This window comes from Mycteria americana, chromosome 20 (genome assembly GCF_035582795.1).
Source record: "Mycteria americana isolate JAX WOST 10 ecotype Jacksonville Zoo and Gardens chromosome 20, USCA_MyAme_1.0, whole genome shotgun sequence".
Taxonomy (NCBI): domain Eukaryota; kingdom Metazoa; phylum Chordata; class Aves; order Ciconiiformes; family Ciconiidae; genus Mycteria; species Mycteria americana.
The window spans coordinates 213,687-241,611 of NC_134384.1; the positions used below are offsets into that span (position 1 = coordinate 213,687).

The window sequence follows — 27,925 nt, forward strand, 5'->3', positions numbered from 1 at the left end:
TATGATTTCGTGGGCACGCATTCTAGTAGCTGCAACATTTAAGTGACTAATTTAAAGTCTTGGCCTGAGACACATGCCACGCCCAGAAGACCGAGAGGGATTTTATTGAGCCCACGCGGAAAGAAGGATACCAGGGCCTGCCGCGTGCCCGGCGGTCGCTGCTGCGGCGCCGGTGGCAGCCGGGCGGGCGAGCGGAGCCGCGGCTGCCGTCCACAGGGCAGAGCCCCGGGCCGCGCCCCCTCCGCTCCCGCAGCCGCCCTCGCCCCGCCCGGGCAGGACGGGCAGACCCCGCCGGAGGGCGGCTGCCTTGCGCGCCGCGCCGACGCGGCCAAGCACCGCCGTGCGGGCAGCGGGCGCGGGCCCTGAGGGCCGGGCCGCGGAGGGCCGCCCTCGCGCCCCCGGGCACCGCTCTGGGCACAAAGCCCGGCCCGCGCCGCCGCCGCGGGCCGCTCCGCGCGCTCCCCGCGCCCCGTCCCCACCGCAGCGCTGCTCCGCGCCCGCCGCCTCCCGGGGCGGGTCCAGGTCGGCGAGGCTGCCCAGGCAGCGCGGCCCCGGCCCCGGCCCGCCCCTCGCCGCGCCCAGCCCTGCACCTGCCTCCCGGCGCCGCCCCGCTCCCCGCCCCGCGCGGAGCCGCCGGCGAGTCGGGCCGAGCCGCCTCGGGAGCTGCTGTCGGAGCCGGCGCCCGCCATGGGCACGGTGCCCGGGGGGATGCGCTGCATCAAGATCCTGCTGTTCATCTTCAACCTGACCTTCTGGGTGAGCGCCGGGCCGGGCGGAGCGGAGCGGGGCCGGGCTGGCGGGGCCGAGCGGAGCCGCGCCGCCTGCGGCACCTGCCGCGGGCGCTCCTGGGCCCCGGCCGCGGTCGGTCCCGCGCGGAGACGGCCGGCCAGGCCCGACGCCCGTGGCGGCGCTGGGCCCCGGCGCCCGCGGGCGGGAGCCCCGGCGGAGAGCGCGGGCAGCAGGCTGCGGCCGGCGGGGTGCGGGCGCCGGGCGCCTGCCTCCGCTGGCGCGGCGCCGGGGCTGCCCCGCGCCGGGGGCGAGCCTCGAGGAGGGGCGCGGGTCCCTCGGAGGAGCGCCGAGGACGGGCTGCCGGCGTTTGCGTTGCAAGTGCCCTGGCAGTGCTCTCGACTTTTGCTCGCGCCTGTAAAGACCCAGCTCTTCCTGGGAAATACGGACTTGGTAGAAGATGGCATTGCTGAGAAAAGACATCCTTCTTAACTGGAAATTTGAAGGAGTGACCATTTCCCCAACAAGCATAAAATTTCAAACAACGGGAGGCTGTGAGAGGTTCTCCCAGCATCCCATGCAGCATATTGCAGCGGAACGCTTCTTCACAGCATCACCATGCTTTTTAATAATGTAATTTCAAATAGGGAGCCAGCAGCTGCTAGTTTTACAAGTTCATCCTAAGAGAAAGTCCTTGCATTGTATTGCACTTACTTTGCTGAAAGCTACCCTAATGTGGCAATGAATAGTGTCTACTGCAGAACCCTCGATTCAGAGAATGCTATGCCCATTCTCCCCTCATTGCACCTTTTTAACAGTCTCACAGTACCGTAGCACAGTTGAATTCTAGCTTTCTTTTTTCTTTCGCTTTCCCTCATGCTGTCTTCTCCCTTCCAGTAGCTTTCCAGTTTTTCACAGTGGAAAACAATTAGCAATGTAATCTTCTTACATGTCTTTTTCTTTTTTTATGATTCACTGTTTTTTAAAAGGGAGTCACAGAATAATCCTGTTCAGGCTCTCTGGAGCAAGCAGTTTTGGGCTTTTGTCTCCTTTATGCTTGAAACACAGTTAAACCAAATGCTTTTCCCTCTTGGTGACAGCACTGCAAGCTCCGGGTACACAGTGCTGCTGTGCTCAAGCTGTAGGAGCAGAGTGATGTTGCCCAGCTGCAGCTGCAAGTCAGTAGGACAAAGCTTTGTGTTATATTGTTTCACAAAAGTGACAATTACTGTGTTTTGTTATCTGCCTTTTCACTGAGATGGAAGAAACCATCTCCTCAGCTGGACTGGGGGCATTCATTTCAAACACATCCAAACTACCAGAGGCACTTAGAAACCTGGACTGACAGGAGGTGGCTCCTAGTGTGCTCTGGCAGTCCAAAGGCTGAGCCCATGCCTGCAAGGAGGGAGGTTCAAATGCTGTGACCAGGGTGGCAGGGGACCCTCACACTCTATGCTGTGACACTTCTGTAAGGAAAGCTGTCATCCCAAGCTCTGCAGCCATATGCTTGCCTGCCTTCTTTGCTTGCTGTAGCTATGCCAGATGAATCAAGTGCCAGGCAATGCAGGACAGATTTAAAAAGCAGCATGCCAGGCTGCCAAGGATATGGTAAGCAGGAGGTGTTTTGTGAACCTCGTTGGGTTGCACAGTTGCTACAGACCTAGGCTCTGGGCCTCCATCAGAACAGTAGCAGAGCATTGTGCCTGGTCCTGCAGGATGCTGAAGCTGTCCGCTGGGACACACGCCATTGCCATGGCTTATAAATATGTCTGGCATGCGGTGGGTCTGAGACCACTGCCTATAGATCTTTCCCCTCAAAAAACATGCCTTTACGCTCCTTTTTGATCTAGTCTTGTTCACATTAAAGGGAATTTTTCCTTGTATTTGACGGCATCCATCACTTGTTTGTTAGTGATCCAAGATATTGTACACTGTAATAATCCTTTTACCTCCTAGTTCTGATAGGGGGTCCCATGGTGATTTACAGAAAAATGCCTTGACATAATTGGTCCAAACACACTTAACTGCAGCACATCCCTAAGAACAATATAAGCTGCTCTTTCTGGTAAGCCTCTAAACAGAACCCTTCTTACAACTGAGCAGCAGCAGCAGTTCTGAAATGGCAGATGGTCTCCTGTAGTTTGGTATGATTTAGAGGTCCAGCTGGTCTCTCTACAGCATCATATATCCTGTGACACTGGAGCTGGACCTGTGATACATACAGGGGAAGGGGGCACCTCCCAGCCCTAAAGGCTGTTATTTAGCCCTAAAACAGCTAGGAGGGTTGAAAAAAAAAGTCAATTAAGTTCCTTCTGTCCTAAAAGTTTGGTGTGCATCAAGCCAGCAGGGCTTAACTCCTGGTCATGTGGCACTTCCCCATAAGGTGCTTTTCCTACAGTAACAGCATCTTGACTCCAGACCCAGGCCCCGCATGGCCTCCTGCATGCTGCCTGGCTACAGTGCAGGGTTAGGAAGGAGGGCAGAGTGTTCCTCATTGGTTTCGCAGCCTGTCTGTTCTTCTCATGGGCACTCACTACCCCCCCGCTCCACTCCATTCCCCATTGCAATTCAGGCCAAGTTTTGATGACTACATGAGCGAGCTTGGTTTGAAAGTCACTAGTAAGTTCAGAAGCACCACTACATTGAAGAGCTGAAAGAAAGAAAGAAGTACATGGCACTATAACAGGAATTCATTGTTATCAAACACTGGCCAGTGCTTCCCGAATTTTCTGACAGTGCAGTCCTGAGCTGTGGGATTTCAAGAAAGCATAAGGTGCCAATGGCACCTCTTTGATGCTCTCCAGCGAATTGCTACTAAAGTATTGACTGGTCTGTTTATCTTCCAGCTGGCAGGATTGGCTGTCATTGCCTTTGGTCTATGGCTGCGGTTTGGTGGGGTTATGGCAGACTTTGCTTCAGACAAAAATTCTCCAGAGTATTTCTTCATGGGTAAGTTAAAGTGCCTGTGATGACAGTAGCCTTTAGCCTTGGTTTCATCCTGGGGCATGTGACACACCTTACGCATTGAATTATAAGAAGGCCAACAATTCCTGGGCTGAACTACACAAAACTGGACATTCTGGTGCTGTGTCATGTTCCTGATGGCTTTCGTCCTTTTTCTGCTTGGCATCAACTTCCTTAGGCCTAACTGAACTCTTCTCTCAGATATGATCCAATCCTCACGTATCCTAAGTGAATTGTGCTAATATTGTCAGAATAGAAGTTGAGATGGGTCAGAGACTCCTGGAACATGGGGCTCACTGATATGTCCTTCCAGAGTTTTCTGTGCAGCTGCTAGCCAACAAAACAAGCGTGTGTCATTTCTGAATGTTTCTAATACCAGTGCAGCAGTAAAACTTTTGCTCATCAGTTCCCCTGTGTCTGCACACAGAGGCCCTCAGTGTGACTTTAAGTATCAGAGCAAATCCTTCCACAGCTGAAAAGTAAAACTACACAGTGTTCAGTCATCTCAGGAACTGTTTGTCCAACTAGGCAGGAATGAACTAGTTCCCCAAGCCCACAGAATTGGTATTGGTCATATCTAATTTTAGGCATTTAAGATAAATTTTTTTCTCCCTAGGATTTCCAGTCGGGTTTTCTGGAAACACCACCTGTGTTATGTATCTATAGACATCCTTAAATAGCAGCTGTCTAGAACTGCCAGCAACTGCATTTCTCTATCCATTGGCAAATGTAATGTGTCTTTACACCAGAAGAGTCAGATTTTTTTCTGTTTTAATATATCACTCCTGGAGGTGGACTCACTCAATAAAATCCAATTGCTGTAAACATTTTTGCCATCTACAAATGCCAAGTGTGAATGAATACCCAGTCCTGCCTTGTCCATCAAGCCACTCTGAGAGGGTGGCCAGGAATGGAAGTTGACCCAAGATGTCCTGTAGCAATCAGTTACCCATCACAGGAATACTGACTAGGCTATGCAGTTACTTTAGTAGTAGTACCTGATTCTCTTAATGGAGACCTTGACTCTGATACACCACAGTCCTAACCCCAAGCTTCTTTAATATATGCAACCAGGCTAGAGGCTCAGAGCTGACTGTATAGTACTATGGGAATAGATTGGTAGAATGTTATGTCCAGCAAAGTTTCTGCGGGAGTCTGTGAGGCTGAATAAAACCATTCAGATGAAAATTTGATTGGGACCTGAGGGTTACTGTAAAATACCCTATAGCACCTCCACTGACACAGAACGCCAGGAAGCATGATTTACTTTTTCTCTTACATCTGAGCTGCTACGTCAGCAGCATATTAGATCACCAACTTCATTTCCGGATCCAGTTTATACCTGCTGAATTTCCTATGCTGTATCTTGGAACTCTTCCTTGCCTTATCCACTTATGTTTGACCCAGGAAATTCCACAAGACAGAAGGATGTTCTGGCCTTCAAAATCAAGTACAGTTGGTTTGTTAGAAGCCAGAAAGTAATACATCCTGTGATGCGAATAAGCACCACAGTCATTTCACAGCTTTGTAGTGCAGACTGTAACACTGTGTAAACAAGATATTCTTTGGTGCATGTGTATTTAAATCTGCAAAAGATTTAATCTGCTTCAGTCCTGAATAGGAATTACAAAAGCTGTTCAGAGTTGTTAATTTTGGGAAGTCCTGGGGAATGTTCTTGTAAAAGTTTTTTCATATACCATGACATTCAGCTATTGGGCTGTCACATGTATTTATAGAGCTGTATGTTGTAGTATGTAACTGCTAGCAGAAGAAGTGCTAAGGAACAGGACATAAATATGTTAAGAATTCTTTTAAACTTGCACTTTTGACTGAATTCTAAAGCAAAGTTTTGGCCCTTTTTTGTAATAGGCATTGTGCTCTGAACGGAGCATTCCTGATAAAGAAAACCAAAAAATTTTCTGCTGCCCTCCCTCATTACAAATAATGTTAAATGCTGTTGTGACTTCTGAGCATCTGATGGGGCAGCCATTCAGAAGGCTGAGGCTGTTGACAATCTGTGACTAAGGCAGTGGTAAAAGAATGGTGATAAGTTCAGTAACAGTGGGGTTTTTTGCAGCAGACAAGGCTGCACTTGATGGTCACGCTCAAGAGCTTTACCTCTCTGGGAGATTTCAGCTCTGAGTCCCCCTTGACAGCTGTGTATTGGGTCCTTCTCACAGAGACTCTAGGAGTGTTGTTTATTTGGCTTTGTGTGTTTGCTCTGTAACATCCATTCTGGGTGACAGCCAGAATTTTGCATAGGAATTTGTAATATGGAACACTGTGCAGCATACAAGGAGCAGCTGCCGAGAGGGCTGAAAGAGAAAGCAAACCATCAGTATGACTTGGAGATATAAACGTATGGCCATATATTTAAAAATAATTTATTTAGCTCTGTTCCACTGATAGCTTTTGTGGCTGCCTTGTGATAACCCAAGCCCCTGTGATTAGATCAGCTTTGTGTCAGTGGTTGGAACAACAGTGCAGCTGCATTCGGAGTTTGCTTTGTAGGTTGAAGCACTGTTCAGAATCACCATCTTGTGGAAAACATCTCATTTTCTTGCTTCTAAAGAGCAGCACATTCTGCTCTTTTTGTACCTGGATTGAGCTGCCAGCTGAATCTAACCAGCTTCTTGCTTGTGCTTCCTTGTGATGTTTTTTTTCCTGGATCTGAACTGTTGTTTTAGTTTAAAATAATTGATAATTATATCCTTGCATTTTCCATTAGGCCAGAATGAGTCTCCTTAAATAGCCTTGTTCTTTACCAGCAGTCCAGCTGTCTTTTCTGCCCCCTGGAATAGTTTGGGCTATGACTTGGCAACAAGGCCTGTTCATCTTTTCCAGCCACTGAAATGTTTTTGTTGGTTTGAGAACAACTTACAGGCAGCAGTGCTGAGGTCAAGCGCATATGTGTTCTTAGTTTTCTGTTGCTTGTGGTTTTGTGTTCAGTGATCCATATTCCCCACTGCAGCTTGCAGTTTTTTAACCTACAACATAAAAGGTTGGAATTGGAACTCTTTGACCCATGCAGTCTCCGACCACTTTACCAGATGTATCTTACACTGGAGCGGCCTCCTAAAATTGGATATCCTCTCTCTGCAGCTCTCCAACTTTTGGAGTTCCCACTGCAGTGGCAGGCGTGACAATATTTTTATGTTACTCCATCTCATAGTACATTCTTTGTGACTGTGCTTCAAGTGGTGAGGCAAAACTGTAGCTTTCCTGTTCTACCGCAGTTCAGCTCTGGTAGATTTCATATATTCCTCTCTTAGCTGTACTTGAGAGAAAAAAAAAAAAGAAAAAAAAATATTATTTCAGCAAAGGTCAATAGCTGGGTAGTTACCTCTTTTATCTGAGTTGTCTGTGACACTGTACTGACCAAATGGAGAAAAGACCTGTAGGATAAAGGGAATTCCCTTGGATTGCTCATCCTTCTTGAGACTCCTGTACCAAGACTCTGGTGAGTTTTTTACTAGGCAGGAAAGTCTGCAACAATCAGAAGGAAAAGAGATGCTTGTGTGAACCCAAGATGTCAGAATTGCTGTCTCACAATTAATTGGTCCTTAGTTAATTTTTGTAGTAGTGCTGTTCTTAAATTTAAAAATACCTAAAGCACAGAAGTGAAGAGAAAGTGTCTGCTGAGTGCAAGTTGAAGTGAAGAGAAAGTGTCTGCTGAGTGCAAGTTGAGCATTTGTGAAGTAAGAACTAAAATGGGACTTTTTAAGGGTCAGTTCAAGACACCTGTTCTCCCCTCTTTGCTTTTGAAGAGGAAAGTCTGTTCTGGTTCCTTGGGCAACATGGAGGACAACCTCTCTGTATCCCTAATAAATGAAGTGCAGAGGGTCACATCACTGCCAGCAGCAATAAAAATGAAGTGTATGTACTCAACAAGGCCCATCAGGAATGGTAACAAAAGCTGATGAATGTGAATGAATCAGTCTGGATGAATCTTTCTCATAACTGGCAGCACAGAAGCATTGCTTCTCCTGCACAGCCAGAGCTCACAAACTTTCTGCTATGTTACGTTCTCTTTGCTCCAGTTCCGTGATCCAATCTGCGGTCCAGGCATTCATCAGGGCCAGTTGTGGATAGAAGTTTCAGGGTGGCTGTGCTTTTTCTTGGGGTCTGTGAGAGCATGAGTGATCATTCTGGCTTTGAAAGGTACAGTTAGATGGCACATGCCTTAGGATATGAAGTCATGTCTGGAGTTGAAGGATATTAGTAGTTTTTCTCCATAGTAGTGGGTGCCCATACAAACAGGAGTTGGCCAGCAGTTAAATCCATGTAAACCGCAATTCTCCGCTGCTGTGCTTCATTTTTTTATAGTTCTATTCATGTATTTTGGAGTCAAGCACTATACCCTTAGTCAACAGTATTTTCTATCCAAAATCCATAGCCTCTCAAACTCAATCAGCCTTTAAAATGAGAGATATTGGCAAAGTAGCCTCCATGTAGAGATGCAATACCACAAGAGGAGCATCAAATGGTCCTGCCATCATGTGTATTGGAGAGGCTTTTAGTCTGTACCTAAGACATAAGCAATGAACTTGTCTTTCTTCCTGTCATCTTGTGTGCAGGTCTCTTCTTCTGCAGTTGAGGAAGAGTGGTTTAGAAAAGGCTGATAGTGGCCCTGAGTGGAAAACGAAAGCTGCCGCACTGGAAATCTGGTTTAAAAATATGACAGCACCACTACCACCCCTCAAAAAAAACCTTGCTCAAAATGAAAGTTGTTCAAAAGTCCTCAGTCTCTTTGCTGAATCATAAAACCTAGCTATCAGTTCCTAAGAGTCAGTATCCCGCCTGGCAGAGTAAAGGCAAGGCCACCACAAAGTTAGAATTCTGACAAAAGCTAATTAAGTCTAAGGGAACAATCTGTCCATCTACCTCAGGTTGATTGTTTTATATTTGCAATATGCTGAGATTCAGGAGGCTTTTTTTTTTTAATCAATCACTTAAGCATAATAATGCTCTTTATGCTTTTTGCCTGTTAAACTGTCCTCCTGGGTAAACTTTCTCCCACCCTGCTCTCTTTGTGTGTAGCTATCTAAAAGCTAGCCAGTTCCACACAGCAGCAACAGTTGAACCAACAGTTACGCCATTTCCTTCTTTGATGCACCCTCTTCTCCTTCCTCTAGGCAGCTGCAAGTCACCCTGGTGCCTGCATACTGGTCACATTGCTGTGAATGCTGAACCCTGACAATACCGCTCACTGAGTATGTGGGGTCTCCCTCAGCCTACCTCAGTGAGCGATCAAGCAGTTGTATGTGATTCTGGTCAGACTGCCCATGCACAGGCCAGAGCCCAGCACCACAGGCTCAACACTTCTACTTTTCCAGAAACAGCCACCTGTAGCAAGTGACCTCAGTGACTGGGGATAAACCTGTCACTGGTCCTGCAAGAAGTAAAAAGACATAAAGATGTTTCCTCTTGTGGTAGCAGCACACCAAACTCCAGGAATGCTCAGGCTTTTTCAGTTACATGCTTTGTTCTTCATACATACTCTCTTTAAAAGGACTAATTCTGCATTAGATGCCAGTCTCTGAAGTGGCTTCTAGAAAAAGAAACAAACCAATATAACCCATTGTATCTCAAGGGGAATGTCCTGTGTTGTGTTTTATTCTGACAGAGCTGGAAATACAATGGGACTGTCCACTATGAGGCCGTTAAGAGGAAAGCACTTTGTCTGCTGGAAAAAAATAAAACAGCAATAAAAAAGCCCTTAGCTCCTTTTTGGGGTGTGTCACTTCAAAAGCATCTACAGAGAGGGTTTTGATTGAGTTGGCTTGTTTTGTTCCAGCACTTACTTTATCCGCACTTGGGTGGGTAAAGTCAGCTATCTGCAGAGTCCTAACTTTTGCGACTGTGGAGCTGCAGATTTCTGTGAATGCATTATGGCCGTACTCTGTTTTCTGTTTTGGGTGGCGTGGAGCCTGTGCATTTAAGCATTAGAAGTGTATCATTGTTGTTGATATCTGCATGGAAATGTACGCATACACACAGGATTATTCAGGGTGTCCTAAAGTAGAGAGGATTGCAGGGAATTGTGAGAGGATCTCAGAATACTAAATGACTGAGTATTAAAGAGGCAGATGAAATACAGTATCAATAAAGCAAAGTGATGCAAGTGGTAACAGATATTCTAAGCAGTATAAACACTGACAGACTTTAAATTAGCTATAACCACACAGGAACGTGACCTTAGACTCGCTATCAGTTGCTGTTGACAAAAGTGCCTTCCTCAGCTGCAGTCAAAAAGGCATATAAATGTCAGGAATTATTAAGAAAGGAAATGAGAATCCAACTGAAAAATTTTAATGTCATTGTGTAAATTTCCAGTGCACTCAGTGTTTTGAATGCTGTATGTGGTTCTGGTCAAAAACGATGCAATCAAACTAGAAAAAGTACTAAGTTTGACAAGATTATTATCATACTATGCACTCTAGACAACTTCCGTATTAGGAAGATTTTCACACTATTCACACATTAAATTGTAGAATCCATTGCCACAGGATTCTATGAAGTTCAACCGCAATAGTACAGATCCACCTAATACAGGTATGTTGATTACATCTGACTTCAGTGAAGTTTCGTATAGGGTGAAGTAGATATTGACAGAGCCATTGGAGACTACTGAGAAGGTAATAGCTGACATACTTTGGCTTATGTGAATTTGGGACATAATTATTTAGGATTCTGAGATGCACGTGAGCAAGATATGTAAAAAGTGCTGGTATTCTGTGGGAAGGGGGAGGCAGTGGACTGGGATGTTACATTCCAGTGAGGTTGCTTTTACATTGAAATTCAGGATTTGTTCATCAGCAGAAGCCTACAAACTGGCTGTTATCTGTAATGCTTTTGTGGTTCCAGGAAGATTAACCACGAAATACCTGTTGAATTCACACAAGACATGTAAATATATCTGTGCATTATGCTCAAATTAAGGGTATGTTCCAATTCTCCAGAAACTCATCTTCCTTCAGAGGACTCTGCCTCTCTTCTCCAGTTTTGTAAATGTATTTTATAGATAAATATACTAAAAATCTATTAACACAAAAATGGTGATCTCTAATGACAAGCCTGTTTCAGAAACTGACTTGCTACCATGTGCAGCATACACAACTGTCCCTGTCTGGCCTGTTATTTCCAACTCCTACATGTGTTTCTCATCTTTTCCAATAGTGCATTAGCACTACATGTTCCTTGGTACTCTACTGAGGGTTTGAGAGCCTCAGTCCTTCTGTGGAGGAGCACATCTGCCTCCCAGACTGTAATGCACATACAGCCTCAGGAAAATGTCTTCAAGCCATGTCTGTGTTCTAGGACTCCTGTCATCACTGCCTCTGGATCCCTTATACCAAGAACAGAGCTTCTTATTTTCTCAGTGGAGTATGAACAGTTGGTGGTTTGTTTGGTGTTAGTTACTCAGCCCAAAAAAGAAGAAGCAGAATTATTTTAAATGGAAAGTGACCATGGCAGCCAGGTAAACAAGAAACCCATGTGAAATAAAGCTAGACAGAGAGACAGTGTACGTTTGTCTGCTCCTGCTCTTTGCAGTAGGCTCTAGACAGGGATTTGTATCTCAAAGCTGCCAGTAAGATTTTGGGGAAAAAAAAAACCAAACAAAAAACTACTCCGGGAGTGGGTTCTATTCCAGACTCTGAAATTAGATCTCTACCAGCCTAGGTGGCTGGGAGAGCGTATCTGGTGGGGGTGGTGATGGTTCATGTGTTGTCTGAAGTAAGAATGGTTTTAATGTTCTCATTAGTAGGTTCCTACCTGCCTGGTTTGCGTTGTAATGTTTCCTTTCTGTTCATAAAACATTGGTAGTACACACTTCTGCCTATCACGTGATTCTTTGCAATGGGAGCAAAGAGGGACACAGTTCTAAGGACACAGTTGTTACTCTGTCCAAGTACCATACAACAGAGTAAAGAACTGGTGACATTTCCTTTCAGGTTAGTTATGCATTGATTTGCATGTTACCTTGAGAGCAGTTTTTAATTGCTCTAAGGAACAAAGAACAGATTTCTTGCAGATTTCACTTGTCATTTTTCTAAAAATGGGGCTGATCCCTCCCTCACTCTTGATACACATAAAGACACATTGCAGTCAGCAGCTATAAAATCCCATCCTTCTCTTCTAGCTAGTCTAAAATGATGAAATTCTGTATTCACTGCTAATCACAAAGGTTTCGTTCATCCAGAAATGACACACAGAATACCCTTTATCCTTCTTGAGGTGCTTCTTCACACTTGCAGATCAGCTGTCTCCAAGTACAGCCCCAGTAGGGTGTATGTGCTCATACCTAGAGGAAACAGTATCTTATGGAAGAAGTCTGTGCCATGAACATAGATGCCAATCTAGAGATCTCTACTGAGTTGTGGATTTGCCATTCTTCACTAGTGGGAGCCATAGGTTGCTCTGAGATTGCCAGGTAACTTTTTAATTCCCCTTGTATAGAATCACAGAATCACAGAATCGTTTAGGTTGGAAAAGACCTTTAAGATCATCGAGTCCAACCGTAAACCTAACACTACCAAGACCACCACTACACCATGTCCCTAAGCACCTCATCCAAACGGCTTTTAAATACCTCCAGGGATGGTGACTCAACCACATCCCTGGGCAGCCTGTTCCAATGCTGGAGAACCCTTTCAGTGAAGTAAAATTTCCTAATATCCAGTCTAAACCTCCCCTGGTGCAACTTGAGGCCATTTCCTCTCGTCCTATCACTGGTTACCTGGGAGAAGAGACCGACCCCCACCTCTCTACAACCTCCTTTCAGGCAGTTGTAGAGAGCGATGAGGTCTCCCCTCAGCCTCCTTTTCTCCAGGCTAAACAACCCGGGTTCCCTCAGCCGCTCCTCATAAGACTTCTGCTCCAGACCCTTCCCCAGCTTTGTTGCCCTTCTCTGGACATGCTCCAGCCCCTCAATGTCTCTCTTGTAGTGAGGGGCCCAAAACTGAACACAGCATTCGAGGTTCAGCCTCACCAGTACCGAGTACAGGGGACGATCACTTCCCTAGTCCTGCTGGCCACGCTGTTTTTGATACAAGCCAGGATGCCATTGGCGTTCTTGGCCACCTGGGCACACTGCTGGCTCATATTCAGGCGGCTGTCAACCAACACACCCAGGTCCTTTTCCACCGGGCAGTAATTGCAAAGCAGAGTCTGCTAGAAAATGGGAATCCCTCCTGTTGGAATTTTCACAGGGAATACCCCTATTTGACATTTTCCTTTCAGGAAATAATGATTTTCCCCATGGGATGAATCAAAAAATCAAATATATAGAAAAGCTGCTGGTTTACTGCTTTCCAAATGTGTTCTTTGCAAAATGAAACAATGGCTGAAGTGTGGGCTTCCTCCCCCTTACACTCTCTATTTTCTAGCCAGAAGGGAAATCAGTTTGTTATTAGGTGTTCTCTCACTTGACTTATTGCTAAAAGTAGAAGTGTTAGTTTCTCTTCACAGCTTATAAAAATCTGTGTGTTTGTGTGTGTGTGTTTTAGCACAGCTAAACCAAAAAAAACCTAGAACCCACCACCCCAAAACCTGAATATTTCCCCACAAAAAAGGTCAAGAGAATAGGCTCTGTCCAAAAAAACCCCAGTCCTATGACAGTTTGTTTTTCATCCTCTTGTGTTTACAAAGAAGCCCATATTTCCTCCAGTACCTCTCATAGTCATCTGTCTCCTGGCCGCGTTTGCTCAGATCAACCAATTTTCTGTTGCATTTTGCACATGGCTTTGAATTCTTTGGAATGTGCCTTTTCATCCCTTTGCATTCAGGGGCTGAGAGTGACTTGCTTTGTGGGTCCTCCATGCAGGTGCAATAAATATTCCCGGGTTGTGGGCAGTCACATAGATGGCAGCTTTCTGCCATTAGGTCCAGGGTTTGCCCTCCTTACTGCCATAGCAGTGTGCCTGTTCTCAGTACTCTCTCTTCATCTGTTGTCTGCTCCTGTGTGGGCTGTGTGCTGCCAATGAACTCAGAGACTAGTTAGTTGTCAAACTCTCTCTCCTCTTCATTAGCAGACACAGATCAAAGTGACAAAATTAGGGATCAGGAAATTAACAGAGGCAAGAAGAGGTAAGAGGAAGAATTTCACACAGGCCACAAACACTTGCTTCCTTTCTACCTTGTAATTTTTTACTTCTGCTGCACAAAAAGCTGTAGCTAGACATTCTTCTCAAAATTTTCCATTCATCAAAACAAGCTCTCTTCCTTGACCCAACTTGCACACTTCTTTTTGCCATGCTGAGCTTTGTGGTGAACTTTTTTGTGTCGGAGTTTCTAGCTATCAAATGTGTTCCATTTGTGACTATAAACTAAGTGTCTTTTTTGTTTCTCTGCTATGCCATAGATGCCAAATTGGAGGCCATGCCAAGGCTTTGTATTTTACAGTGGAAGCGCCTATGAATAGAAGCTGATTAAGGCTTTGCTTTCCATCCTGCTTTTTTGAAAGGAACAGGCTTTGGTGAAGCTTAGTTACTTCTGACACGATACTATTGCATAGCAATGTGTGACATTAACACCACCAAATTTCTGGATTTGTCTGCTTTGCTGATTCTAACTGGGCTAACTTGATGGCTGTCAGTCCATGATGTCTCTAGGTAAGGCTGCGATTCTAAGGGGTGCCATACATTGTCACCCTTTTCTTTTTCCTTCCTTTCTAGAGAGTCTCGCTTTTCAGTTTAGGTCTATTCCTATTAAGAATTTGAGATGATCATGCCTACATTGTTGCGTATAGCCCACTAGGAAAAGAAATACTAGCTCCCTGTCTTATCTACTTACACTATCTATGAAGTTTCTGAATCTATTGCTTTGATATCCTTCCTGGAAATCATCTTCCAGTTGAGCATACCTGGATCTAGGTGCTAAGAAACCTCACAGTGCAAGCTGAGAAGTAACCTGGTGCCTTTGAATTTTTTTCAAGCTACTCTTCAAGTGTCTCATTCCTGTGTGAAAGATTACATATGTGTATATATAGTAGACAAGTAAAACCATCTTTAGTTTTGTGGATTTTTTTTAATTGTCATCATTATTTTCCATCTAGAAATAACTCTCTGAGTATCAGCAACTACTAGTCCCAGGCTGAGAAAGGACAAAGTCTGGAATGAACCCTCCTGAACAGAAGATGGGAGAAGGTGGTTTTAAACTCTTGGCTGGCTCAACTGTGGGGCCAGACACACAGCAAGCTCAGCTTTGTTTAGTGAGTGGTGTGAGTTCTTCCTGCAACACGCCTTAAAAGGGAAGTTCTGATTGAGGTAGCGGTTTAGCTGTGAGTCATGCAAGTGAAATGTTAAGCCTGTTTCTCAGACAAAAACAAATCCAAATTCCTGAAAGTGGTCTCACCCCTGAGCCTCAGAGAACTTTGTCTTTGCTAGCTGGAAGCAATAAAAAGAAATGGGAAGACTTCTTTCCAGTCTGCTTAATAAAAAAGTCTCTCTGCTAAGTTGCCTGATAAGTAATTACAAGGACTGGAGCAGGGAGTGACATGCAGAAAACGATCCAGGAAACATCTTTGTAATTACACTCCATTTGTTACCATGGAGATCTCAGAAAATGGCAGTTTTGGTGTTTGGCAGCTGAACAGCAGGTTCTGCACCTGAGAGTTTTTTGTCTTTTCCAATTCATCTTCCACAAGGGGCTGACCTTTCCCTCCTGAGCCATATATACCTTTGTATATCCCTCCCTCAGTAAAAACCACTGCGTTGTGAATATGTGTTCAAGTATTAGCCTGAAGAATGCTCAGTCCTAGTAAGCCACAAGATGCTGAATATTAAAAATCTAGAAAATACAGAATATGAACGGCCAGCACAGTCAGCAGCAGATCCCACATATCTGGCATCACAGACCTCGCAAGGCCATATTAATTATAATTGCTTTATTGCTATTTAGCAGAAATGTGTTCCTCAGCAGCAATCCTTGGCACAAGAAAGGTACCGGGGCAAGAAGGATGGAGGGGAGGAAAAGGATCACAATAGCTGGGATAGATATCTGGCCGATATACAGTGACTGGAGAGTGATGCGCCAATGAATGGGCAGCAGGCACGAGCTTGCTTCTCCAAGCAGGCTGCATCGGTATGGCAGAGTAGCTAGATGCTCTGCACTGGTATATTGATTGTTTGTTTTTTCATTTTCCTAGCAATCATTGCAAACTGTTATTTGTAGGGCTTTCTAGTCTAGGTTACACAAGGCCTGCTAACAGTAAATGCCAGCAGCTCTGTTAACCCTAAAGATTTGGGTCAGATTTTAAAATAATGTTTAAATTGGTAATTCAGGATACTAAACATTCTCATTAAAAGTTTGCATAGTCAAAGCTGGGAGCAAGGCTCACCGTGCCCTCTAGTGTGCACAGTCTGTAGCTCCACTGTCCCCTCATAATGGCATGAGGGAAATGAAGCTGTTTTTTCTAGCAGTGGATTGGCATGGCAGATTTCTGCGTGTCCTCCACGTTGCCCACACAAGACAAAGACTAGAATTACAAGGCACTGCCCTGAGCCTCTTGTCCTTTGGCTGACATGGTACCCAGAGACAAGGCACAAACACAGTTGTGGTCTCATGGGAACTGACACCAGACATGAACGGATGTATCACCTAAGCACAGATCAAGCATCTAAGTTTACAAGCGAGGAAAGAAAAATTCTGTGCTCTGGTTTCCTTTTGTCCTAGATAAAGCCCATACAAAAAAAATAAAAACCCGTTGAATGTGAGTACTTCTAGCAGTTTTACAGGTGGCAAAGATAAATGCTATTCCCCTAACCTCTAAGTTTTTTTCCTGTCAAGTTCTGAACATAGCTAGGGTCCTAGATCTTTAACTATGTATGGGGCTATACTGACATCTCCCATGTTCTGTACTTGTCTCAGGCCTGGTCTTTGCTGGCAGTCTCATCCCCAGATTGCTTCATTATCCTCTTAATGTGTTTAGTCTGATGATCCACTGTTTGCTGTTCTTTCTTTATGTCATTAAATTTGTCTACACACAGATAACCCCTTGTGCCAGTAGCCTCAAGTGCATTCAGCAATGCAGTCCCAGGAAGAGGTTGGCTAAGGTGTCTGAGCAGTCCCCTAAATGATTCAGTAACTGCATAACACTTAACTGCAAATGTCCAGGACATGAAGGCAATGCAGTGTTGCCACTGGCTGCAGCAAGGCCACTCTGATTCTGCCTATTGAAATAAGGTGGTGGGAGGGCAGTCCTCTGCAGTTCAGATGAGGGCAGCATGCATCATGAGATGCTGTTTGTAGGCCATGCATGCAAGGTTCTTGACCTCTAAGTCTTAGACACTCTACTCCTTTCATACAGAATCACCTTTTTTTAATATCTGATGTGATTTGTCTGGTTCTGTGATTCTATGCATTTTCAGGCAACTCTTCTCCAAGTCTTCTGATCATAATGCACTGATAACATTAGCCTTCAAAAGCTGCTGATATATCATATTCTGACACTTGCATCAGTATGTTGGAGGAAAAAAAATTTAAAGTAATGATGCTGGAATATGCCTGCCTAGCAGGCAGTAAAGCAGCTACTTATCGTAAAAGGAAGATGCCATGCTCCAGATCACTGAACTGTAGACAAGCTTTCATTCTCTGCAGTGACCAAGCTCAGGACTATTGCTGAGCTTATGACCTCCCCAAGGCTGTTCTTCCCACTCATTATTTTGCCAGAGGGTGCAAATTCATTGTTTCATTCACTTCCTTTAACAGCTTTAATGGGGTTCCCCCAGTCATCCTCTTCTTTCCAACAGCAATCAGCTTTTTCCCCAGCCAAAGCATTGATTTCAGAGGAACATCACACTGTAGTGCCTGTACCTTTCCTGAAGATCTTCAAATGTCCTTTTTTAAGTACTGCCAGGCAACTGATAGAGCATAGCTGCCAGGTAGCTTTTTAAGTTCCACCCCTACATAGCAGTGCAGCACATTTCTAGCCCCAGGTTTCACAGAAATAAGCCCTCTAGCAATGTTGGATGGTTTTTGCCTTACGATCCTCACTGAAGAGAGTTGTAAAGTAGATGGTATGGTGTATGTTCTTCCTGGACTGAGCTGCCCTTGGGACAGGAAACTTGGGAGGTGGAAGTCTTCTCATTTGTCTTCATGAGATGTTCCAAGAATTCTGAAGAAATCATTGGCCTCCTTTTGTGGCAAGAGCAACTTTTCTGTGTAACAGGTGTTCTTTGTGAGAGCCAGAAGCCATTGTTACTTACAAATGTGTGGGTTTGACAAAATAGTTAGCAGACTTTGGGAAGAGAAACCTTCTTAAATTCTTGTCTGATTTTTCATAGGACTCTATGTATTGGTGGGAGCAGGGGCTCTCATGACCACAGTTGGATTTTTTGGGTGCTGTGGAGCAGCGCGGGAGTCTCAGTGCTTACTTGGAGCAGTAAGTAAAAGGTTTCAAGGGCCTGGGCTGTGCAGGAAAATCATTCAAAAGCTTTGTGTGATTAGTGGAAAGATCTCTGCTGTCCAAGACCTGAAATGTCTTATGTCCTTTTACTGGCTAATCTAGCATCTCTAGCCACTGTGCTATTGCAGAGCTTCCATATATGAAGAAGTTCCACTGCTTGTCTCGTGATATATTTCCTAGAATTATCTTCTGTCTTTTCTGAAGCTACCATCTGAGCCACATCTTTGCCATTTCCACCTTTGTTTCCATATTACAAGAAATCTGACTTGACACCCTTGTTACAGACCCTCCTTACCAGCTTTCTTTCAGTTACTATGTGGGCTGTTGAGGCCTGGGCAAGGATGAGGACTGGCAGTCCATATAAAGCAGAATTGTGCAAGGTATATTAATATAAGATTCTCTTCTTCCTCTGCAGTTCTTTGCTTGCTTGTTGGTGATATTTGCAGCTGAGGTCACTGCTGGAGTATTTGCCTTTATAGGCAAGAAAGTGGTAAGTAGCAAGCAACTTCTAATGGAATAATGGGGCAGTTATGGATTCCAATGCCGACTGACCTACAGTCTGGCTCTTGCCTAGGAAAACTTTCCAGGAGACTTTTCCCAGGAAGACTCTCTGATGTTCTTATCTGGAGTCAATGAGAGCTTGTGTTATCACAAGTCCAGAATGGGATGCAGTTTTTGCCCCCCTCTATTAAAGAAAATCTATAGGTGTGGTTCAACCTTACATGCACAAGGAACATCAAGTAGAACTATATGATAAGAGGGTATTGCTTGGGAAAAGGGCAAACAAATTCAAGCACTGAACTTCTCCAACTAACAGTGTTTAATCAAAACACAGAATACAGCATCTGTACGTTCTGACCTGTGCAGAGTATCTCTGAATGCCATCAGGCCACAAAACCTCTTATCTTTCCAATCATGGTACCTCAGTTTACCAGGCATAATTTTCTGATCTGGAGGTTGATGACACAAGCTGGAAGTCTGCACTGGATTGGGGGTAAGATTTATTTGCCACTCACTTGGAAAGTCTGATTTCTGCAGGCAATACAGGAAGCCCAGAAAATCTATGAAGACATTTATGATGACTATATGAAAAACCCAGGGGGGGAGGTCAACAGGACTATCTATCACTACCACTTGGCTGTGAGTAGTCCTCCCGAGCTTTGATACCTTGCACTACTACTCTACTGTCACATTACCCTTTAAAATTCAGAATGCCTCCCACTGAGGTATGAAAGAATAGAACTGAGTGTTACTTAAAATGGAGCCAGAGGCTCACAACCCGGTTTCCTGATGGCTCTGTCAGAATTCTGGTTGTCAGATCCCAAGTGATCCCTACCTTTGAAAGTGAAAATGGCCAGGTTTTTAAATTTCAGCTGATGCTTCTGGTCTTTGTTATGTAGAAGATATGACTATTATGGCCCTTTTGGATATTCAAATCCAAGAATAAATACTCACAAATGCAGAGAGAAGTAAAGGGTGAATTTCTCTGCATTTATCAGAGAAAAAATTGTGACCTGTGTCCCAGGACCTGCAATGTGGCAGATCCTGTCCCTGACTGAACCAAGTAGGTAAAGAACCAAAAGCACATGTGTGACTCAGTTCAGGCCACCCAAAAAGTTAGTGTCTGAATCAGAATTAGAACCTGTGACTTCCCGAATCCCATTTGTGGCCATCCTGTAACTACACTGCCTCCCACAGAGATCAAGCCCAAACTTTGTTGCTCCTTACAGCATTCCCACGTTCTTTAGAACAAACATTTCACAACCTCAGACCCTTTTGTCCTTCTCCCATAGCTGTTATTTCTGACCCAAAGAGGAATTCCAAGCATTTTGTGGGAGATAGGCAAACAGGAAAAACAAACCCTCTGAAACACTCTGATTTATTACTGTCTCCAAACCCAGCACTATGTTTTGTCAGAAATAAAGATTCTAGCATTCTCTGTTGTAGCTTTTGGGTGTTGCCTGTAATTCTGTATGCTCTATCTGAACTTCCTGCTTTCTCCCTTTAACAACTCCTATTTCCTTGTAAGCCAGGGATCTGCTTTTCCAAAATTCACTTGTTTGTTTTGTTATGAGATACTGTGATAAAAATCCCTTCTGGAAGTTGTTGTTAATACAAATTTGTCTGTTTTCTATGGCTTCAGACAGTTGAAACTGATTTTTGAGAATTTTGGCCCATGCACTTGGAACTCTGCCAGAAGTAGCAGTTAATATAGGGAATAAATTTGTGACTTGATCTGTATTCTGTTTTTTAGTTATTGATTGTCTCACTTTCAGTATGAAAGTAGTAACTCACTTTCAGTATGAAAGAAGTCTATGGTTTCCCCTTCTTTGATTATTCATCTCTCTCTCTCTCTCATTTAGCTCCAATGCTGTGGTAAAGATAATACGGAACAACAAATGGGATTACCCTGTCCAGAGAATATCCAGATGCCAAAGGCAAGTGTCCTCTCTTCTGGTTGTTCTAATCACTTTTTTATGTCAATTGCTTAGTAAAATTGGAGGCATTCTATAAGTAAAACAAAGGAAGAACTTCCTTTTTACCTTGCAAATTCCAGCATGAAATTCCATATGAAATGGAGCAGAGTGGAGGCAGAAATAAGTTGGAGGTCATATTGAACATGCCCGGCCCTCATTTCTGAAGCCTCCTTGTAGCATCCCATGGTAGCTGAGACAATATTACATCATCTGAAAAGAAAAGTGGGAAAGACATAGCAGAACAGGAGTCCTAAATGAAAAGCCCTGTGAAGGCTGAATTTTGGCAAGTGCCCGCCTTAATCATGCATGGGGACTCCTGACTAGAAACTTTGTTGGTGTTAAGAAGGATACTGTTATGTCTGTCCTTTGTGGAATCTGTTTGTGAGTACAATGTCAATCTGAAGGGCCAAACTTCCTGATTTAGCATGGCCTATCATATAAAGGGTTTTACATTTAGGGAAAACTGATTGTAAGAAAATGATTTGTATGTGTCAGCCTGCACAGGCAAGAGGTACAGATGTCTTACTAGAAAAGGGAATATGCTGTGAAAATTGTCCAACAAAACACAAGGCATAGATGCAAGAATTAGGACAGTGACTGCAATAATATTTTTCATGTTTATCTGTTGTTTAGTGAGAACAGCTGACGGAGTTGGTTGGAGTATATTTTTCTAGGACTAAAAATTTTTCAATTTTGTTTTTAATAGAACTGCCTGGTTGAAATCCAGAATGTAATTGATGCTAATCTGCATTTAGTTGGAATTGTTGGAATTGCAATTGCTGGCATCGCAGTGAGTAAATCCATGTTCTCGCCCTCAAATCTATGTTTGAGACCAGTACCCTGTCCCTTACTCAAAGCTTTGTGGAAGGTGTTTTGCAGCAGCTGGTGAGATTCCTCAAAGGTGCAGTTATTCTTATCAGTTTCAGTGTGTCCTCTTTCTGGGAATTGCCCACATCGGCACAAGCAGACTTGCGTGACTTCATTTTACCAGTTCATTTTGTGTCCTTAGACAGCGTCCAAAGTATCTACTGGTAATCTTATTTTGTTGTAATAGTAGGAAAACAGGGTGCACATGAACCAAACTGAAATGCAGAAGGCCGAAGCAGCATTTCATCTATTCCAAAAGAACTGCAGACTGATGCTTTAGGCCCTTTGAGGATCCATTCCTTAGATTTCATAAGGAATAGAGAGTACCTACCCTTTGTATAGAAACGGCTTTCCAGGAAAATGCTGGCTGTAGCATTGGTTCAATGTGAAGGATAGTTTATAAACAGGTTTTCTAGGTCATAGATCCAGTGATCAGTATGTATTTTGTTAAAGGAACAGGATGTAAACTGCATAGTTTTCAGAACAGCACTTCTTTCCTAAACATGTAGCACCTAGTTACAGGTAGCTGTTTCAACAAATTGTGTCATCAAAGTGTCGATAACTTTCCTTAGAGTTCACCTTCTCCCACAAGTGTGTATGTTGTATTCTCAAGGACTGCTCCTTCATGACAGAGCTGTGACCAATAGATGTCACCCTGCTGCAAGGATATGGCAGGAGTGGGCAGTCTGTATCAAACACAGGCTTTCACAGAAAGCATTTTCCAGCATGCGTGTGCCATGACTTCCTTCAGACTCAGAAACCAGCAGCAGTCTGAAGCAGCATGAGGAGCCCGAATATTAGTAAGGAAATACACCTTTAGCTGCTGAAGAGCAGGAGGTTCATGGACTTATGTGGACACTTAAAAGCAGATGAAGGGTTTATGGATGTAATAGAAACCATGGCATGGGTAAAGGGGATTAAACAATCCTGTGATTTGTATAAAACGTATACAGCAAAGCAACATGGTGGGACAGAGTTCCAATAACCTCATTGCTCAACAAGGATACACTAGAAATACGAACGTCTCTTCAATGGCTTCCCACCTCAGATACAGAAGTTATGAAATGATAATCTCTTTAGCAGCAGAAACACATCTGTAGATTTTTCTGTGCTTGTTTCTGACATTTCATGGGGTACGACTGGTCAGCTGACTCCTTCGTTAGGGAGGTTTGTGGGGAGGGGATATGAACTCAGTGGTTTAACTGCCTGATAGTATTGCTCATCTCCCATCATTAGCAATGAAGCATCAGGAGGTAGCTGCTTTGGAGAATCAACCTGTGGCAAAAAAGAAATTTCTGGAGACTCTGGCAACACCCACTGTTCTCTGCTTTTAACATTCCCTCTAGTTAACTAGTTCCCTAACATGAATAGTTTTATATTTAATGTATAGTCTTGGTCTTGAGTAGTAACTGTTAAGAGCTTAGCTTTCTCTGTAAAACTGCAATGCTCAGCACCAGTTCCAGAGACCTGGTTCCTCTGGAATCATTCTCTACTCTTATTCAAATGTGTGTACAATATTCCATGTAGAAGCATTCTGAAACTCAGAACCTTTTGGTGCAACAGTAGGCATAATACCAATAGTCACAGTTATTGATGTCAATGAAATTTATGTTAATAATATAACAGTTTGCGGCTGTTATGCTGGCCTTAACATTTAGAACAAAGAACAGTGAAACTAGTGTGTGCAGATAAAATCAGGGCTTTGAGTATCAGTGAAATCTCTTTTATGTTAATTGTCTGATGTCTTGGGGTTTGTAGATGGAAGCAGTCACTTGCTACTCTGCCATAAGAACCTTCAGATTGTTCTGATATGCAGACTATTTTATAACTGTTTTGTAAGTGGATCCCTAAATTGCATCCCTTCTCTTCTAGATCTTTGGCATGATATTCAGCATGGTTCTGTGCTGTGCGATCCGTAACACAAGAGACATGATCTAAAACTTTCACTGCACAACTATGTCCCAGGAGTTCCAGACTAAGCTTTACAAGAAGTGCTCTTCTACCCAATTTAATAATTGTAATGCATTTTAATTAGTGTTTTAACATACTGAGAGGAAAATAGCCCATTAGGTGAGCAGGTGAATTGTATTAGTTACAGTAAAACCAAAGTGAACAAAAAAGGGTTTTAAAATGTCCTTTTTAATGAAAAAAGCAAAGGTGCATCTAAGACTAATTTGATTTTTAATGTTTGTATATGTGCAATTAAGAGTTTACACATCTATAGACATTGTGTAAGCACATGCCTATCTCTCCTGACAAATATACATGCAGGTACCTGTATATGCAGTACCTTGTTTAGGTAAGTATGTGCAAATGGAATATGTTGTGTGTGCATATTTGCATGCATATTCTTCCAGAATCTCACTATGCAAGAGTGTACACACACCCATAGGAATACAGTGCTTGAAACCCTTTCATATTGAGCCCCTGTTTGCCAAGAATTAGCAGAGGAACAAATGCCGTTTTAAAAAGTAAGACCTACGATCCATTTTGTAACTGTTCTTTCCAAAGCCCAAACAGAGTACAATTAATAAAATTGGACTTCATTAAAAAAAAATTAATGCCTAAGGGCCTGCTCCAGCAAACTTGAATTCATGTGAGTAGACCCATTGACTTCACTGTCATGCAGAGACTGGATTTTTTTTTTTTAGGACTGGACCCTTCATGCAAATGCAGAAAGCTCTGGGGGAGGAAACATGTCCAAGGAGATCCAGGCTAAAGGAAGAGGGGGAAAAAGGTGGGAAGCTGGCAAGATAATGCAGTCATTTGGGAGCAACTGCAGTGCAAAGTGTGCTTAAGCCTCCCAAGGTAGCCTGAGAGAGAGAGAGAGAGAGAGAGAGAGGGACCTCCCCCACCCCCCCCCATGAGTTAAAGGGGCCACCAAAATCCTTATTCAGAAGTCCCTTTATCCTGCAAGACTCTATATGGTATATATGCTGGTGCAGGAGTGGAGCTTATATCCAGAAAAGCAGCAGCTTTGTCAGATACTCTGTAGAATCTAACTGGCCTGTGGAAGCCAACTGAAGAGTGAAAATGGTCAGGGAAAGACACGCAGCACTTTAATATCCTCTGTTTCTGCTTCTGTGACTATCACAGCTTCCATGGGGCTCTTACCTCAACCTCTCACCCTTTCTTGCGGGTGTAAGGCAGGAAAGAAAGATAGGACATTTTTACAGAGCCATAAAGTAAATTTTCTTACTGGCATCTTTAGATTGCATGTCAGGTATAAAAATTACACTGTGTGCTTGAAATACCTCAAGGCTTGCGTTTACATAGTTTGTTTCTATATTTTTATTTTTCTATTTGTCATATTTATTCATAAGAGAATGTTTCTTTTAAAACAGCCTAGAAGGGAGAAAGGTTGTCCCCAGAAGGGGAAAATAAATTACATCAAAGGCTCAGAATCTCTTAATTTTTGACTTACTTGAGATAATTCACCATTTCAGAGAACAGCTTTTTGCTAACAATATCCGCATAGCAGCTGTCTCTCTGATGATCACTAGTTCAGATTTCTGATGCAGTTGTTCCATACATGATGGGGAAAAGTTCAGCTAAACTATGTATCTTATTGAAACAGTCCATGATGTCTAACAGGACTTGGCATTTACAAGTCACGGGGTCTTTATTCCACTGAAACACAATGGAAAGAAATGGGATTTCAGAAAATGTGTGCATTCTAGTGCACATGTTTGTGTGGAATATACATCCCTCATGATATTTATCTCTCATTTCCCAAAGAAATTCAAACTCCCATCACTTTTCTGTTACTTCAGGATTGGAAATAGTGTCGCTGTTCCATGTATCCCATTCAATTGACACATCTTGCTGTCTTTTACATAGATCTCTCTTTACAAGTTGTTCAACCACAAACTGTGACGCTGCAACAGCTGTGCACTAAATGCTGGGTGTGCAGCAGGCACTGCCAAGTGAGCAGTTTCTGAACCTAACTTCAGGTACCCAGCTGACAGGGAGACATTATATCGTACGCCAGAGAAGAGTTAGGCTTGTATCACTCTGTTCACAGCTGATTAACTATGGATGCCATGTAAAAGTAGGGCCTAGGACCTTATTCTGCAAGCATCAGACCAGGGAATAGGGCCGTGATCTGCTGTCTGCTCCTAAGAAAGGCTCAACTGGGAGAATGACACTGGCAGCAAATCCATGAGGGTCTCAAGCTGAAACTAAGAAAGTAAGTTTCTCACAGCAGACAACTGACATAGCCAAAGCAATTTCCTGGATCTGATGTACACTTAAGACTGTCCCTACAACTGGTTCTGCTCTAAATAGATAATGAGATAGTATACAATTGGGGTGTTTTCTCCCAAGGTAATACTGACAGAAAGAAGAAACCTGCATATAGTGTAATTTTTGCCATTCAGAGCAAGACAGCTTTCCAGGAAAACAAGTAAAAATAGCACAATAGGCAGTGGTTCAGGTTCCAAGATGGTTGCCCTACAGGGATAGAAATTTACTGCAAATAAAGCTATTTCCTTCTGTTACACTCACCTCGTAATGACAATATTTTATTTATTTTAAACACATCTACATATAATTGGTTTTAATTCCTCAAATTTGTAGCACCAGAATGTAATGATACCAGAGTTTACTTCGTTATTTGTTTACTGTTTCTTTTAAGTTGGAAGATGCCCACTCCTGCTTTTGAGATGCACTGAATAAAAAGGCAGCTTGCAGAAACTTCTGTTGCTTCCCCAACCCCCCACTCCCCCAGAAGTATAAAAACATCTAAGTGCCTTATGAAAACAGGGAAGAGTGGTACAAAGAAACCTTCTATAAATTCGGACTTGAAGAACCTAACTTTCTGCTGAAGTGTTTTGGGTTTGTGGTTTGTTTTTTTTTCTTCCTCTGAACAGTGCATTTGTTTTTCTGAGCATAATTACTGCTTATACTCTGGGGTTTACTGTGATTTAGGTATATGTATTTAGGATACTTGCACTGCATATCAGGAACACAATAATACCAGTTATTGGTTTAGTTCTCTAAGTTATGGGTATAATTTAAGCTGGAAATCAACATCTTATGCGTCTACTAGTGCCTTTAACAGAATCCAGAGATATAGCCTCTTTTGTTGTTTCCTGCTGTTGTCTGCTGTTGTGAGGTGCCTAATATATTTGCAATTTTCTCTGCATCTTAGTAACTGACAGTCTTTTTTAACTCCTTAAGGGACAGAAAATACAGCTGTTCTTTCCCTGTCAAAGCTGTAAGAATTCTTTCCTGTTGCTTTTATATCACAGCTAGTTAACAACTTCAATTTCCATTGACCAGCTTGAGCAGCCCTTTTTAAATGCTCAGATGTCACAGGCAGGCTTATGGCTATCAAAACTGGATATATAGTGCCCACAGCTTCTTGTGCTGCTGCTCTTTCATTTCAGCTCTTGAAACTGCAAAATCTTTGATCTTTGTCAGCAGTACAAAATCATTTCCAAGCAACTACACCATACGTCTTCTATAAGAAAGCTTTTCAAAGGTAACTAAATCCAAATCAGTATCTAAACTTCCTCAAATACAGTTCACACTCCAGAGTTGCATGCCAGGAGTTAATTAACAAACTCCAGTGCTTGTTTGCACCAGATACGTAGTAACTGCCATATAAGTCAGCAGAAGTACCCATTTAGTCCTGTCCCTTGTACCTGTTTGTTTCAGAGGAAAGTGACAAAAGATCAAATCCCTCCAGGTGATAATTCTGAAAGCACATCACACATATTTTCTTCTCCTGTCAAACAGTTTCTTCTAAAGCATAAAGACATAAATTGTTGATGCCCTTATTATATCTCTAAACATCACTATTCACGTTTCCTTTGTCTAATTTTTCTGAGTAACTGACTTCAGTGGGAGCTTCATTTGTTACAGGAAAACCTCAGCCAGTTTTGATACCTTGCAGAGATTGCACAGGAGCTGATGAAGCACAGCCCTGTGATATCCCTACAATGAAGATTCATATTTCACTTTTCTTCATACTGGAAGGGATAGTTCTATAGCAAAATATATTTTATGTGTATTGAAAAAGAAATTGAGTTCTCTTAAGCCTTCAAATGCTATACTCTACAGCCTTTGGAGGCTACTGATTAACAGCATCAGATGCTGTTCATAGAAAATGTACATAACTTCCTCTCTATTGGTGCTCCAGCCACTAGGTTCTCCAAAACACAAACCACTTCCAATACAACATGGTTGTTTCTATAGCACAAATTCTTATTTTGGACAGAACTGGCGTATCGGTTTATGCTGCAAAGTCTGTAGCAGAATTACCTCTATGGCAGCTTTCTTTGAGAAAAAAAACCCCAACTTATTCTGTTGCTGAATTCAGCTTTCACTCCCCTTTAATCTAATGTGTTCTGAAGTGGCGTTTTATCAGCTTCTCGGTCTTGAATTTGAAACAACTTTCTAATAAAAATAACCTAAAATAAACGACTACCAGAGAGAACGGGTCTCTGTGCCCTCCAGCGTGCGCTATCAGAACCAGTCC

At 43.3% G+C, this 27,925-nt stretch overlaps 1 protein-coding gene across 1 annotated transcript; it reads left to right on the forward strand.

Moving 5' to 3' along the window:
* The first annotated feature begins 467 nt into the window (after positions 1-467).
* TSPAN2 (tetraspanin 2) lies at positions 468-27,843 on the forward strand. Its single transcript, XM_075521912.1, has 8 exons — positions 468-756; positions 3,573-3,675; positions 17,976-18,073; positions 18,513-18,587; positions 19,136-19,237; positions 20,461-20,535; positions 21,281-21,364; positions 23,314-27,843. Exons 1-8 carry the CDS (start codon positions 688-690, stop codon positions 23,377-23,379), a joined length of 672 nt encoding a protein of 223 aa, XP_075378027.1. The 5' UTR covers positions 468-687; the 3' UTR covers positions 23,380-27,843.
* The last annotated feature ends 82 nt before the right edge of the window (positions 27,844-27,925 follow it).

Coding starts and splice junctions, on each gene's coding strand:
- TSPAN2 (XM_075521912.1), top strand. CDS start 688: ATGGGCACGGTGCCCGGGGGGATGCGCTGCATCAAGATCCTGCTGTTC. Junction 19,238..20,460: donor TCTATCACTACCACTTGGCT/GTGAGTAGTCCT, acceptor TCTCTCATTTAG/CTCCAATGCTGTGGTAAAGA. Junction 21,365..23,313: donor TTGCAATTGCTGGCATCGCA/GTGAGTAAATCC, acceptor CTTCTCTTCTAG/ATCTTTGGCATGATATTCAG.